This window comes from Nannospalax galili, unplaced genomic scaffold, assembly GCF_000622305.1.
Source record: "Nannospalax galili isolate Female #2095 unplaced genomic scaffold, S.galili_v1.0 scaffold215, whole genome shotgun sequence".
Lineage (NCBI taxonomy): Eukaryota > Metazoa > Chordata > Mammalia > Rodentia > Spalacidae > Nannospalax > Nannospalax galili.
The window spans coordinates 303934-319781 of record NW_008338533.1 but is presented as its reverse complement, the minus strand read 5'-3'; the positions used below and the strand labels follow the sequence as shown (position 1 = coordinate 319781).

The 15848-nt window shown below is 40.1% G+C and overlaps 1 protein-coding gene across 4 annotated transcripts in view; it reads right to left on the bottom strand.

Moving 5' to 3' along the window:
* Nucleotides 1–15751, bottom strand: part of Slc4a7 (solute carrier family 4 member 7) — a 106788-nt gene extending 91037 nt beyond the window's left edge. For all 4 annotated transcript variants that reach the window (XM_029563516.1, XM_029563519.1, XM_029563520.1 and 1 more), the window contains exon 1: nt 15505–15751. In XM_029563516.1, the coding sequence (XP_029419376.1) occupies nt 15505–15552 (48 nt within the window). In that variant the 5' untranslated portion in view covers nt 15553–15751. The remainder of the gene's footprint in view (nt 1–15504) is intronic.
* Between the last annotated feature and the right edge of the window lie 97 nt (nt 15752–15848).

Below are 15848 nucleotides of genomic sequence, written 5' to 3'. Positions count from 1 at the left end.
TCTTTTTTTTTCTAATCTAAAAAATGAAAGGAATATAGAGATTAAGTAACCTGTTATACACTGTTACTGAAAGAACTAAATTGAAAAGTCAGCTATTTACATGAGTTTTTGATTCATTACAGATCAAGGTCACTTGTAGCATACAGCATTTCCTATTTATTAAAAAATTCATGGAACTATTTGATTATCTCCCAGGCTGAACATTAAATTACAAGAAGGGAGAAACCACATCTGGCTTGTTTTCCACTGAATTCCTAGCATCAAGCAGTATCTGGTCCCTGGATATTCAGTATGGCTCAAGGAACAAGACACTGCTAAAAATTTAATATTGTATTCATGTAAAGATCCTTCTAGACACAATTAAAACATAAATGTGATACTTTAAAATTTAATACATCAATTTATATGTTTTTAATCCCAGAACTAACATGGTAAAAGCCAAATTTCAGAAATCAGAATCCCAGCAAAAATTAAACAAATCTGGTTTTACTAGAAATACATGGTATAACTAACTACTTTTAATAATTTCTCTCGCAGTCATTTATCTTGTCTGAGAAAGCAAAATCTATATATACTTTTCTTGGTCAAAACGTGACATTAAGTATGCCAAAGTACAGCATTAAGGAATAAACAAAGTTATTTTAAACTGTAACATAAATAGCTTTTGACTTCGGTTTGCAAAATCCATTACTAAAAGAGCTATCAAAGATCCCCATCAAAGACTTATTTTTCTACCATATAATATGGCTACAACCCAAAAGTAACACCCTCTCATAAACTGTGATTAATAAACATGTGAAGTTATTTTAGTTTACTACTTTAGCTTCAAAATATACTTAATCATTAAGATAATGTGATTTCTTTCCTAATATCTTAACCACAGAACTTTTAAAATATCATTTGAGTAGTTTTAACTATACAAAGAACTGATATTATAGAGGAGGAAAGGTGTTACAAACATTTCTTAACATTGCACAGATTTGCTCTCCAGCAGATGATTTCCCCAGCCAAGGACACAGAGAATGACAGTATTCTAAGCCAGTGCTGACTAAGCCTGACATTTCTGAGCTTCACTGTTAAGCTTAAAAAGATTCAAATTTATCTGTTAAATAAAACACAAATCTTAACTAGGTACCTACAGGTAACTTCTTCAGACGAAATCTTTCCATAGTAATACAAAAAGTCCTTGCTTCAAAATGAGGTAAATTCCCCTGAAGAGACCAGGACAGTGAGAATGTATCTGATTTAGGTCACTGTGCTTTACAGGGATGAACCAAGTTACTTCTGTGGAACAGCCAATCACTCTCTTCCTAGTCACCTAATCTTCCAAGCTGATCACAACAACTTAGAAAGGGTCATAGCATTAATCAGAGCTAAAATCTAACAGATACATTTAGAAATACTTAAAGAAGGCTGGTAAATCTGTAATTTGAACACTTGGGTGATAGATGCTAGAAGGATCAGAAGCTCAAGGCCAACCTCAACTACACAGTGAGTTTAAGGCTAGCCAAGCAGGGCTACATGGAATTTTGTCTTTAAAAAACAAAAAAGTAGAGGGAGGGAAAGAGGGATGATGAACTGAAAGAATGCAGAAATCAGTTTAAAGGAAGTCTTTCTACTATATTAGAGCAAAAGAGAGCATATTCTAAGTATTATGTGTTTTAACATGAATGTATGTATGTACCTTACTGTATAAATTTTCAATAAGCTGGTGAGTTAAATACACTTTCACTTAATTTTAGGAAATATCAAAATGTTTTTATCTGAAGGGAACTTGGTTTCTAAGCATTACTAAATTTACACCAAATAACCTTAAGCTATATTACTAATTGGATTGGTAAATCATAATTTTTAAGTATCATTTTATCCCCCAAACTAATTATCCACATAGACAATTGCTAGGAGGAGGAAACATAAACAGCATTTTGGACTCAGGTCCCTTCACACTCTTAAAAATTAATGAAGCCCTTGAAGGACTTTTGTTTGTAAAAGACTTAAGTCTATCTTTACCACAGCAGGATTAAAACTGACAAAACAAAATATTTATACAAAATAACCTAAGAAAACAATAAAAACATCCTATTAGCTTATACCTAAGGACTTGTCAAATCTACCAAACTGACAGAGGGGCAGCATTCTCACCTAGATCCCACAACACAAGGGTGACCACCTGGTGTTTGCATCAATGGATTAACTGTACCAGGGTTTCTGTAAGGTCCACAATGTGAGAACCAACTCTCTTTAAAGTTGTCCTCTGACCTCCACACACATGCATGGGGGCATACCTACACATACACATACACTAAAATGTAATAAAAATTATTTTAAGAAAGCAGGTACTCACCTGAGTATGGTGGCTATAATCCAGCATTTGGGAAGCTGAGACAGGAGAATTATAAGCCAACCTGAATTACACAGGGAGACCTCACACACAGAAAAAAGATGACTAAGTAATGATTAAAATTGTCACTTATTTAGTCAAATTAGAATATTTTCACTTTTATTTCACTATAGTTTTTCATAGGTATTTTATATGCAACACTGTATAATCAATGTGTTACAATAAAGTAGATTCAAAGCTATTTTTTATGTGTGGTATAGGCGCACAGTGTGTATATGCCCAATGTGCATATGCGCATAGTAGAGGCCAGAGGAGAATAACTGCTGTATCAAGGGCAGCCTAGTCTACATCAAAAGTACCAGGCCAGCCAGGGCTACAAAAAGAAGATTCTGTCACAAAAAAAAAAAAAGAAAAGAAAAAAAAATTACACAAAGACCTATAAAAATCATCCTAACCCTAACTTACTCTCTTTCTCCATTTCTTACCTCAGTAAATAGGACACTCTAGATCTGGCTGCTTGGCAGTCGAAACATGATCACTATCAAATGTTTTTCTATTCTATTCAAGCACCAAATCCAGTGGATAACTGTCTTAAGGCAGTCTGTGTCACCTTTAATTTCCTCTGACCATCACAGTTCAGGCCTCCTTCTTTGGCCTGAAAAATGCAATGACTTTAGAAGACTCAATGCTGTCATGTCCCCAGCTCCTTGGGTAAATCCAAGTCTAAGGGTTATTCTCACTCCCCTTCAACATTCCCTGCTGCTTGCTTTTCCCTCCTGTTCAACACTTCAACCAATCTCAAATTATTTTAGAGACGTGAACATACCAGACATTTTATATCTCTGGGAAGACTGTATATCTGGCACTTGATAAATGTTGGATGACTGAGTTAAAATATAATATTGGGGGAAAAATAAATTCTAATTATTTCTTCTTAGAAACAGACACCTGTTTTGTTTTTTTAATTTTTATTTTTTTGGTCTTTTTGAGACAGGGTTTCCCTGTAGCCCCAGCTGTCCTGGAACTCACTATGTAGACCAGGCTGGCCTTGAACTCAGAGATCTGGCCACCTCTGCCTCCCCAGTGCTGGGATTAAAGGCATGCGCCACCACGCCCTGCTAGAAACAGATACCTGTTTTATAGTTGCTACTGATTTTCCAAATGAGTTAACCTTTCCTGAATTCACTTTGCATCTCCCAAAGATTTTATAAAATTCCTCATTTATATTTATATTCCACATTCCTGATCTATTCTTTTGCTCAGACTCTTGTTTTGAGAAAGAGTCTCACTATGTCCTACCTTGGCCTCCAGAGTCCTGGAATTGCAGGTGGGTACCAACATTCTCAGCTTTCTCTTGGATTCTTTACCTTTGCCCGCTTATTCTTATAAAATTTATTATGTTAACAAATATTAGGAGGGGAAAGAGATACGCCCAATCTAAAATCTTTGATCCTATGACCTCTAAGCTGGTTTTGTTTTTTGTTTTTTTTTTTTCACCTCCTTAGTTTCTGTAAGTATTAATTTGGTACTATCATTAGGAGACATAACTTTTTGCAATAGTGGAGACTGAAATCAGGGCCCCCACATGCTAGGAAAGCACTCTACCACAGAGCTATAGCCCCAGCACACGCCCCCTCCCCAATACACATACAGCAGTTTTTGAGACAAGGTCTTACTATGTACCTTTGGCTAGCCTGGAACTCTCTATATAGACCAGGCTGACCTCGAACTCACCTAGAGATCACCTTCCTCTGCCTCTGAAGTGCTGGGAGTAAAGGTATATGTGACCATACCTGGTCCCAGCTCCTCAACGCCAGCCAGGCAGTCTGGTCTACATTCTGAGTTCCAGGCCTGCCAATAATCAGTAATACATCATGAGACCGAGTCTCAAAACCATGAAAAAATAAAATAAAATAAAAACCATGAAAAAGAAAAAAAACAAAATTTATCTTCAAAAAATAAATTCAGGCAACAAATATTTGCTATACTTGATAAAGACCTGCCAATTGACCCACTTACCAGCTTGGCAATGCTTAAATCTGAACTTTTAAATTATATTTTCATGATTCATCATTCTTAGCACAGTAAGCAAAAACAGAAGAAATTCTGTGAGGGTTCTAAGCAGGAATTTCTGGGTTTCCCTAGAAACCTGTTAAACTTACCAGATTCTTTGTGTAAAGTTTTCTGTTAGATCCAGGAAATAAAGATCCAAAGTTTTAAGACAACTAAAAAGGGCCTGAGGAAACAGCTGCCTCCCACCTTCTCATCTCTGTCGCATGCTTGCTCAGGTTACCAGAAACAAGTGTCTGCACTGGCTTCAGTTTCCTCTGTTTTCTTGGCCAAGTCTCTAGTCTGGATCCTTCAAAATAAAGACTATAGATTTTAATAAACAGACAGTCCAATAGCCGCATTGTGGTAGAGTGCACGCAGCCAGTAGGGCCACTGTACCTGTAACCCTAGCATCTAAGAGGCCACGGCAGGCAGGAGGTTCCAGAGGATGAAGGGGGAAAAGTTGGCTGCCTGGGGTTATCTATCTGGTGGCAGCTTTGACAGATGGAACCCAAGTCTGTCTGAAACCTAACCATAGACTTGTTACCTAGGTTTTACCACCTTCAAATTCTGTCTTGTTTTGAAAAAGCGGGTAAGAGCTTGTGATCATTTCCTATTGCTGACTAAAAAACAGCTCAACAAAATAAAAAACTGAAATTAGGGCCAAATTTAGTCTGAATGAATCCCATATCCTTAATAAGTAAACCAAGTCTCAGATGCAAAGACTCCTAAAGGAACCTTTACCCTGAGGGGACTGCATGTGTGAAAATGCAGGAGGCTCCCCCTAGACAACTTAAGAAATCAACTGGGAGCAATCAGAAGGAAACAAAAATCAGCACCCACTATTCCTGATAGGCCCCACTGAGTAAGTAAGTGACTGCCAGGTTAGGGGGCAGACTAGAGTAACAAAGAGGATCTGAAAACCTCCATCACAAAATTTAAAGTGTATGAGCAGAAAGGTTTTTATTATATAGTCATTCTAAAGGATTAAGAGGTCAGATGTGGGGGTGCACACCTTCAATCCCAGCACCCAAGAGGCAGAGGCAGACAGTTCTACGTAGCAAGTTCCAGGCCAATCAGGGAGAGACCCCGTCTAAATAGAAATAGGGGCTAGAGATATCTCAGTGGTTAAGAGCACTGTCTGCTCTTACAGAGGACCTGGGTTCAGTCCCCAGCACCCAGATGGAGGCTAACAGCCATCCATAACTCCAGTTACAGGGGTTGTGACACCCTCTTATGACATCTGTGGGCACGGCACAGCACAAGTGCATGTACATACATGCAGGCAATACACTCATACATAAAATAAAAATATAAATATTAATAGAAATAGCATAATTTCAGGAACAGAATAACAGCTGCCATCTGATCTGAGACTCAAATCCTTCTTGTTGTTATTGGTCCTTTTCTAACCATGTACATTAAAACTCCACACTTCCATAAAGCAAAAACCAAGGGTTAGCTTGTAAGTGAAATACTTACTGGGTCCCAAAAGTCATAGTTAAATGTATCTAAAACTGGTGAAAATAGGTTTCCATTTTTCTGGTGTTCAATACTTTTTAAAATAATTTTATATATATAATTTTTATTTTATGTATATGAGTGTATTGCCTGTGTGTATGTGAGTGCACCCGTGTCGTGTAGTGCCGCAGCGGTCAGAAGAGGGCGTCAGATTCCCCTGGGTCTGGAGTCAAGGATGGTTCATAGCTGCCATGTGGGTGCTGGGAATCAAACCCAGGTCCTCTGCAAAAGCAGTCAGTGCTCTTAACCACTGAGCCATCTCTCCAGCTCCTTGTGTTCAATACTTTAAAGCCTTACCTCAGGTTAAATAGAAACAATACTCAAACAGCCACAGTGGTTAACTAGGGAGGGCTGAGGCAGAAGTATTGAATTCCAGGTCAGTCCAGGCAACAAAGTAAGACTCATCTTAAAAAACAAAAATCTAAATCATCTTCAGAGCATGTGGGCACTAGCTGTAACTCCACCTCTCAGAAGGCTAACAAAGAACAGTTACAAGTTCAAGACCAGCCTGGGCTACACAGCAAGTCACTGTCTCAAACAACAAAAAAGCTTCAGTGAGGTTTCATTATTTTTCTTATTTTTTATTTATTTATTTATTTTTTTGTCTTTTTGAGACAGGGTCTGCCTGTAGCCTCAGCTGTCCTGGAACTCACTATGTAGACCAGGCTGGCCTCAAACTCACAAAGATTCGCCTGCCTCTGCCTCCCAAGTGCTGGGATTAAAGGCGTGCACCACCACGCCCAGCTCATAAGGCTTACATTCAAATATAAACATAAAAATACTTAAAAATATTTTCAAGATATGGAAAAAAGATTTCTACTTATCCCCAAGTGATGATTTCTAAAAGTTGGCTAAGTGAGATCTTTTTCATAGGCTTAGTTCTAACTTCCTTTTAAAGAAGTGATAGATGCTACTGCACACTGTATATGTGAAACATGAGAAACTTTCATTCCTGGGGACTTCAGGGTAAGAAGAGAATCAGGAAAACAGTGTGAGGCATGTACCCTGTAACTGTTTAATTGTAATTTCAATAAATGCAATTCATCTAGAAAATTTCTTCCTTTCTTTTTAAATGATACTGGAGATCTAATCCAGGTCCCTGATCATCTGAGGCAAGGACTTTCCCACTGAACTACAGCCACAGTCCTTGGATAATTTTTCTAAAATATTTGTGAATTTCAATGAAAGGTAAGTATGAAGAACACAATGGGAAATTCTAGGTTTAAAAAAGCATATATAACCAGCTCGGCATAGTGGCACATACCTGTAATCACAGCAGTCTGGAGGCAGGAAGACCACTACAAATTTAAGGCTACATACAAAACATCAAAAGAAAAACAAAATGTACACCAGGCACCTGACACCCAAGGCACTGCCTTTAAAATAGTACCCTTAGCCTTCCCTTACACTTGACTTACTCAAATTCCTGGGTAGAATGTGAATAGGACTAGCACACTAATAACATGCAAACTAAACACTTCCAAAGGATACATAAATTCACTATATAATTAAGTGGGCAGTATACAATTTCACTGATAGAAATTATGAACTATATTATAAATAGTATTTTAAGTTATAATACTGATGAAGGTAGAACATGAAAAAACAATTCGTATTTTAAATTATATTAGCCCTCCTGGGTCTCTCATGAACTATATCAACTCACAACATAAAACAATATATAAAATTATCTGCTGGGCATAGCAGTGCACTCTGGTAATTCCAGCTTGAGGGAGACTGAGACAGGAGGATTGAGATTTTGTTCAAGGTCAGCCTAGGTTACATAGTGAGACCGACATTTTCCCTACCCCACAAACACAATCTTTCTGGGTAGCAACAGAAGAGAGAGAGAGAGAGAGAGAGAGAGAGAGAGAGAGAGAGAAACGAATGAGAATGAATTAGAAAAGCTGGGTGTAGTGGTGGTACACAAGTGTAGGAAAGAGGATTGCCTAAAGTTTGAGGCCAGCTGAACTACACAGTGAGTTTGAGCAAGGCCAACTTGGAAGAAAAATTAAAAGTAACAAAATTTTTAAAACTTTCAAGCAGAAAAAAAATTTATATTAAAAAAAAAGATGACGAAATCATCCTGTGTCTTACTTCATAGGCAGAATGCACAGCTCAAATGAAAACAATAATGTACTATGAAGCTTTGTTCCCTCTACTTTTAATCCCTGTTCACACTCACCCACTACAGTAACATGTTTATCAGTTTCCTCTTATCTTCCTAGTGTACTTATACAGAAACATATTCCTACTTCTCCATCAGAGAAAAGGCCCTGTAGTCAATTAGGTCTAGATGTCTAGACCAGTACAAAGAAATAATCATTCTTCAGCAACTGAAAATGGCACGTGGACATTCGACACTTTATTCAGTGTCCCACCAAGAAAGCGATGCGAAAACCTTTCTATTTTTTGAAGATGGGGTCCTACTATGAACCTGGGGCTGATCTGTAAATCTTAGCAATCACCATTTCAGCTTCCCAGATGCTGGGATTGCAAGCCTGAGCTACCATACCTGGCTTAAAGCATCTTATAAAATGACATTTTCCAAATCTTTCCTATACAGTAAACGAATACAGAGAGAAACCTATCTTAAATAGTTTATATAGTCAGTACCACAGGATTTATATTTTTAAGGTCTATAAAAATACAATGTTAAGCCAGGTGTGATGGCGCACACCTTTAATCCCAGCACTTGGGAGGCAGAGGCAGGCGGATCTCTGTGAGTTCAAGGCCAGCCTGTATTTTATTTTACCTTGTTATTTTACTAAGAAATAGCTCTTCTTTCACTGGAAAAGCAGTTTTAATGAAACAAGTATATTTCCTATTTTCTACTAGGCCTGTTCTCTACCCCAAGCCTTCTTTAGATGTGAAGTCTGCAGAAAGGTATCCCTTGTGTGTGAGAAGGACCCTCCTGCATTTTCTAACACCCTGACTTCAGTCAACAGTAATTGTTTTTTCTTTTTTTCTCATAAGTATGTATGTGTGTTGTGTGTGCACCTCTGTGTACGTGTTCATGTATGTGTGGATGCACTGTGAATCTCCAAAAAGTATGTGTGACACTTCCCAAATTTATTTAGCTATAAAATGTTTCTTTGGCAGAACCTCCTTATAGATCTCACATTTAAAAAAATAAACTGTTAATATTGTAGGGTGGATGTAAAAAATTTTAAATAAGCAAAATGTAAACCTATGAATTTTAAAAGACACTAAGTCAAACTGAGGTAATTTTTAAGATACATTCTTTAGCTGTCTTCTGATTTAAACCTCTTTGAGATTTGAATGTGAAGTAAGACTCTCTCAGAAAAAAATACAAACAAAAAACTACTGAGTAATTCCACACTTGTGCCACAACATAATCATCTCTTTTCAAATAAATTTTAAATAGTGCCATATTATCTAAGGTGTCATTAATAATTTGAAGGGTAAGATAAAAACCAGTCCTTTTCATGCAAAACTAATGAAAAGCCAGCAGAAAATTCACTATGAGTGTTCTGAGTGCAGAACAAATGCATCAGACACAAAAGGATCACATTTAACAACCGGTGATCAGAAAAAGGGCTCTGAGAGCTGTTATCAGAGGTGGTTGATTTTCAAACAGGTGTTTCATTTTGTTTTCATGATAAATTACATTCTCACAGGACAAAAAACTTGGTTTTTAAATTTCATTTTATACAACATGAAATCAAGATTTTGTTTGTTTTTGTATTTTTGATACAGGGTCTCCATACAGCCCCAACTGTCCTGGAACTCACTATGGAGTCCAGGCTGGCCTCTATCTCACAGAGTTCCTCCTGTCTCTGCCTCCAGACTGCTGGAACTAAATAAAGGCATGTTCCACCACACCCAGCTTTTTTTTTTTTTTTTTTTAAAGACAGGGTCTGGCTATACTACCCAGGCTCGTCTTGAATTTCTGAACTCAAGCAATTCTCTCGTTTCAGCCCCCCAGATAGCTATCTGGAATAAGAGGCATGTATCAAAACCAAGCTTCAAGGAGTTTTCAGAAAGCAATTTATTTCACATTTGTCAGCAGCAGATGTTAAAAACAGTTCTGTCTTCTAAACTAAATGTGGTGATGTTAATATCAAGTTGAAAAGAAAGAAAGACAGGAGTTTTAAAGGTAAATCAAAGAAGCAAGGTTTGGTAATGTCACCACTCTGGAGACAGGCAAGAATTTCAAGGCCATCCTGTTCTATACACTTCTAGGCTAACCAATTTAAAAAAAAAAAAAAAAAAGGTAAATCCAAGAAATCTCAAGCATGAGTACAGTATTACAGTCCACAAGCAGTCATGAAGGGCAGTGAAATTCAACCGGAGCTTCTCCTTGCCATGTCTTGAGCTAGTTTCACCTTCCAAAAACGTGTCCAGAGATTCATACCCTCCCAGTCCTCTGACATCTGTTTGCCCCTCACTTCTCTGATACAACTTTCTTCTCTGTGCCTAAGCTCCAACGAAGCATACCAAATACCTAAAAATGATAGAACTGTGACAGGTAGTTTCTAAAAGACAAAAATAAAAGTAGCCGGGTGTGGTGGCGCATGCCTTTAGTCCCAGCTCTCAGGAGGCAGAGGCAGGTGGATTGCTGTGAGTTCAAGGCCAGCCTGTGCTACATAGTGAGTTCAGGTCAGCTGGGACTACAGAGAGACCCTGTCTCTCAAAACGACCAAAAAAAAAAAAAAAAAAAAAAGGTATTTTCTAAATCTAAGTAGTATTTCAATGGCAAAGTATGAAAGTGTTCAGTTCTAATTTAAATTATCCCCTATCAAAAAGTTTCCTAGAGGACTTTTACTCAAAATATCTATAGCACTACCATGTGATGCAACAGACTCTGCGTCAATTTGTTTCATTTTGTTGTTGCTGAACACATTAATCCTTAAAGCAAAAGCACTTCTGCATATTTTCAGTACTTTCCCAAACTAAACACTAGCAAATTTATGGAGTGGGGCACAGTTATAACCCCAACACTGTAAAGGCAGAGGTAGGAGGGTTGGCACAAGTTTAAGGTCACCCTGGGCTAGAGTTGAGTACCATGCCATCCTGGGCTATACAGACCTGTCTCAAAAATAATTTTTAAAAAATAAATACTATTGGGGCTGGAGAGATGGCTCCGTGGTTTAGGAACACTGGCTGTTCTTGCAGAAGACCCGGGTTCGAATCCCAGCACCCACACAGCAGCTAACAACTGTCCATAACTCCAGTTCCAGGGGATCCAACACCCTCTTCTGTCCTCCTCTGGTACTGCATGACACGAGTGCACTTACCTACATTCAGGCAATACAATCATACACATAAAATAAAAACAATAAATAAAATATTTAAAAATAAATACTATTAAGTAGAAAAAGTGTGTATATAAAAGAATACGTACCAAAGCATAAAGTAATTAGTTATGTTATAGTAAATTATGAGCAAAAAGATTTTATCATCTTTTCCCTTTAGTCATTCTCTTTAGAAACCATTCCATACTCCCTCCTAATCAAATAAGATAAAGACATCTTTTAAGCATAAAGATCATTCATGATGCATAACTCAACTACTTCTCAAACTGGGCAATCTGACAAAAAGTAAGCAACACAATCCTGGAATCCACAAGCAGAGGATGATTTCCACAGAAATGGGAACAGAATGGGAGTCAAAACACTAGCCCATGTATGATCAATGTGTATCTTTCCTTTCACTACAAAAGACACAATGTGCTTCACCCCTCACTTTCAAAAAGTAATACTCCTTTAACCTCATTAAAATCCAAACAGCACCTTAAGGAAATGAAAATTTTTTTAAAATATCCTGTCCGGAGGAAATTTGAAAATCTGCTTACAACAGTCAAAATGAGAACCTGTCTGTACCAGCACATCTGCAACCAGATAAAATGCAAATCTACATTATAACCACATAATGTCCTAATCCACTCCTTCTACAGCAGTCATAAGCCCAACCTAGCAATGCTTTACAAAGTCAGTCCTTTGCATTACTACAGCCACAATATCCTTGGTGGTTCAACATCAGAAATACAAACAATTCTAAATTTCTGAATCTTAAATCTCAACAAAATATGTGATACTCTTTTGTAAATAAAGCAGGAGCAAATTTCACTGTTAGTAAAATTGTTTTCTTACTGACACATGCTACTGCAAAACTAAAAACTATTACATGCACAAAAAATGGTAACTGCAGAGGGAAGATGGGGCATGTCCATTATCCTAGCATCCAGGAGGCTGTGGAAATGAGTTGGAAACCAACTCCCACGTGTGGAACTGACCTCATGTCTGTCTGTGTCTCTCTCTCTCTCTCTCTCTCTCTCTCTCCCTCCCTCCCTCCCTCCCTCCCTCCTCTCTCTCCCCTCACACACATACATATTAATTTAACAAAAAATGTAAACTATACAGATCTATAACTAACCCATAACATTAACTTTATGAAAAACTGTATTCTTGTAGCTGGATAGACAGCTTAGCAGTTAAGCTGTTCCTGCAGAGAACCCAGGTTCAACTCCGAGCACCCACAAGGTAGTTAACAATGGTCTGTAACTCCAGTTCCAGGGGATATGATACCCTCTTCTGGCCTCTGCCAACACTGCACTACAGAGATGCACTTACATATAAGCAGACAAAACACTCATGAATGAAATTTTAAAAAAAACTGCATTCTCCTCTGTGTAAATGGGTCACTCTGTAGCTGCGGGGCCTATCCACTTAAAGATCTGACTTGTGGTAAGGTAAGAAAGGGGAAAGAGGAAGAAAAACAACCATTACAGGATGTTGACAAGTAACTATGAAGGTTTAAATATATATTGGTTAGTATGTCACATGCCACTAAAATAATAGACCATGTTCCTCCAACACCAGGCACTTTGGCTTTCGATTTTAGCCTGCTCGACTAACAAGAGCTTAGTGTAAGAAGATACTCTAATTTTCATACCCTAAGTTCTCTCAAAAGAAAACCTGTGTTGGCCACTCTCTCAAAGCACTCATCATCTGGTCTCAATGAGCAGACCCAACAATCCTTCAATCCAAGCCAACTGTCTACAGTTTCATCTGGACAGATGGGAGGCAGGTGTGCTGTCTCTCACTTTATTACAACTACATGGACTATGTCCCAAATTTACCAAGACAAAGGTAACTGAAGTCCTGGTGACATGCCTGGGGCGCCATAGCCCTAAGAGCTGTCAACAGCTACCCACATCTCCCCAAAGAGGATGGTAATTACAAGCACAAAAACTAGGTTGGTATCTTCAATTTATTCTATAAAACAACAACAAAAAACCACCTCTAACAGATTCATGAAATGGAATATAAAGGCCATCACTGTGGTCACTCAATAGGCATGACTCCATTGACCTTCTGTTTGTCTATTTTCCCAGTGCAGGGTATCCATGAGATAATATCCATAAAATGAAGCTGGGTAAGGTGAAATATGCCTACAATTCCTCCACTTGAGGCCGTGAGTAAGGAGGACTGCTGCAACTTTGAGGCCAGCCTGGGATACACAGTGAGGTCAAAGCCAGCCTCAAATATATAGTGAAATCCCGCCCCCCCACACCCAAAAAATAAATTTTAAAAAAATCTAAAATGAAACTACAGAACCTTTTCATGAGACATTCCTAAAATGCTCAAAAACTCATTTGCTAAAACTCAAGAACCAGTACTATTTGTTATAACCTATACTAGAAAATAAGACTATCAAATAATTAACCTACTCTAGAAAATCAGAATTGGATAAATCCTAAGTGATGCCTAAAATGATGACACTTTTACCAAACTAAAAGTTGCAGCTAGACATGATGACAGAGGCCAGAAATCACAGCTCTTTGTATATGAGCATCCCCACCTCAACTAGCTCAATCCCCCAAAACAAAAGGGTACATGTAGTTGGGCATGGTGGTTCACACCTGTAGTCCTAGCACTGGAGTGGCTGAGGCAGAATTGTAGTTAAGAGGCCTAGCTGAGTTACAATGTGGGTCCCTGTATCAAAAGAGAAAAGATGTAATTGACCAACATCATCTCGCTTCTATGATTTCCACTTATTGGGTGAAATGGGCAAGCTTAAAAATTTAACTCTGTCCATGTCCTAGTTTCCAAAAATCAGAGTGTTGTCCACTGCCTCAACCTATTTTCACTGCTTCTTGTAGACTGCTAGCTTCCTGAATTTGATCTCTATTAGTTTAAGTTTACTATAGCCAAGTGTTATCTTTCCAAAGGCTAAGAGATTAGAACCTTCCAAAATGCTCCACCATACCACTCCTACAACACTGTTTTTTTTGTCATGTGCACCCCCTCTAACTGAAATGCAGCTTCTATTGGGGAAAAACTGGTTTTGCTTTGGACACTACTGAATAGGCTCTCAATAAAGTGACTCCATTGCGTGCATGACCTTACTATGCAGTACTTCTGCTTGCATAGACAGTGTTTCACAAAGCAGTTTGGTAGTACCCTGCTTTATGAAAACTCAGATACTGTTTACTGCTCAACTGAAAATGTGCAAGTATGGTTAAGAAGCAGCAGTGTACTTGACAGATGCTCTTAAGAGAAGGTGCTTGTAACAGTTCGTTCAAGGGCCATAAAAAAAATTCCTTAGGAGTTTCCAATACTCCATCACTGTGAACCACTGCAGAATGACTTCACTGTCTGAGACCAAGTTTTCCTTTATATTTAGAGAACTTAGATTTGAACACTCTCTACTATTAGTAGAGATTTTGAACATTCAAGTAATGAATGACTACTCTGCACAGTCTTCACAATAATCTTATAATCTTAAATGAGAGAGCTTAAGGAAAAGCCGAATAAAAAAAAGAGCGAAAAGCCATTTTTCAAGTTGTCAAAGACTGGAAAAATTTATCCTCGTAACCCTTCTCTCCTATGGTGGTCAGAGTAAAATCTGGAAGCAGGAAAGTTAATACCACCCCGTCCTTTGAGTCATAGCCTACAGAAGAAAATCCTTTCTGTGGTGCACATCTATCTATCCTCCATGATCACAGACGTGGGGTTTCCTGAAACCCCACCGCGCCCCCAATCTAAATGCGAACTCCTCCTGGTCGCAAGTGCGACCTCTAACCCTAACGCCAAGCCGCTAGCCTCATTGCGAAAGCAGGGTACGCTGAGCACACAGCTCAGGGGATTCGGTCTCTTCTCTTCGGTCGGGCTTGCCTAGGAGGGTAGTCCACGCAGGGCCGCGGGCACCGTCCTTCTGTGACTGGGCTTGCGGCCGGACACTGCAGAGGGCTGGCACGCAGCGCCGGTCCGACTCAGGCCAGAGGAGGCGGCGGCGGCCGAGCACAGGAAGAGCAGTCTCGATGGAAGGACGGCGTCGTCCACGCGGCAAGAGTTGTGCCGGGCGCCCGCGAGGGCCGAGCAGACCCCGGCGCTGGGGCGAGGCGCACGCGTGTCCTCGGAAGGAAAGATGGGCTGCCGGCCCGGCTATCGCTGTGAGCTGGAAGGACCGGCGGCTGGCCGTGTCCGCCGCTTACAACGCCGACCCCGACCCCCCGCGGCCCGCGTGCCACACAAAGAGACAGCGGCGCGCAGCCGCGGAGAGAGGCTCCGCCGCGCCGCCTTTGTCTGCGCCCTCAGCGCCGGCCTCGGCCTCCCCGCGCTTACCCGCGTGAGTAGCGGTCTCATCTGCTCGCCGGCCCCGTCCGCCTCCATGGCCGGCCCGCGGGCCGCTGTGAGGCCACGACCGTTGCCGAGACGGGCGCGCGTGGAGCGACGGGAGCGGAGCGCCGACCACGCAGACCCGGCTAGGGAACGGGCGGCGGGCGCGGGGTGTTCCCGGGGAGCGAAGCCGCCGCGTGCGGCGAGGAATGAGAGACCCAGAGGTACCGGGCGCCGACGAGGGAGCCGCACCGACTGGGGGCGGAGCTAGAGTGAGGGGGCGGGGCCGGGCATGCGGCTGGCGTCTAGGCCGGGTAGGCGATGGAGGCGGGGGCGGGGTTGGAGGTCGG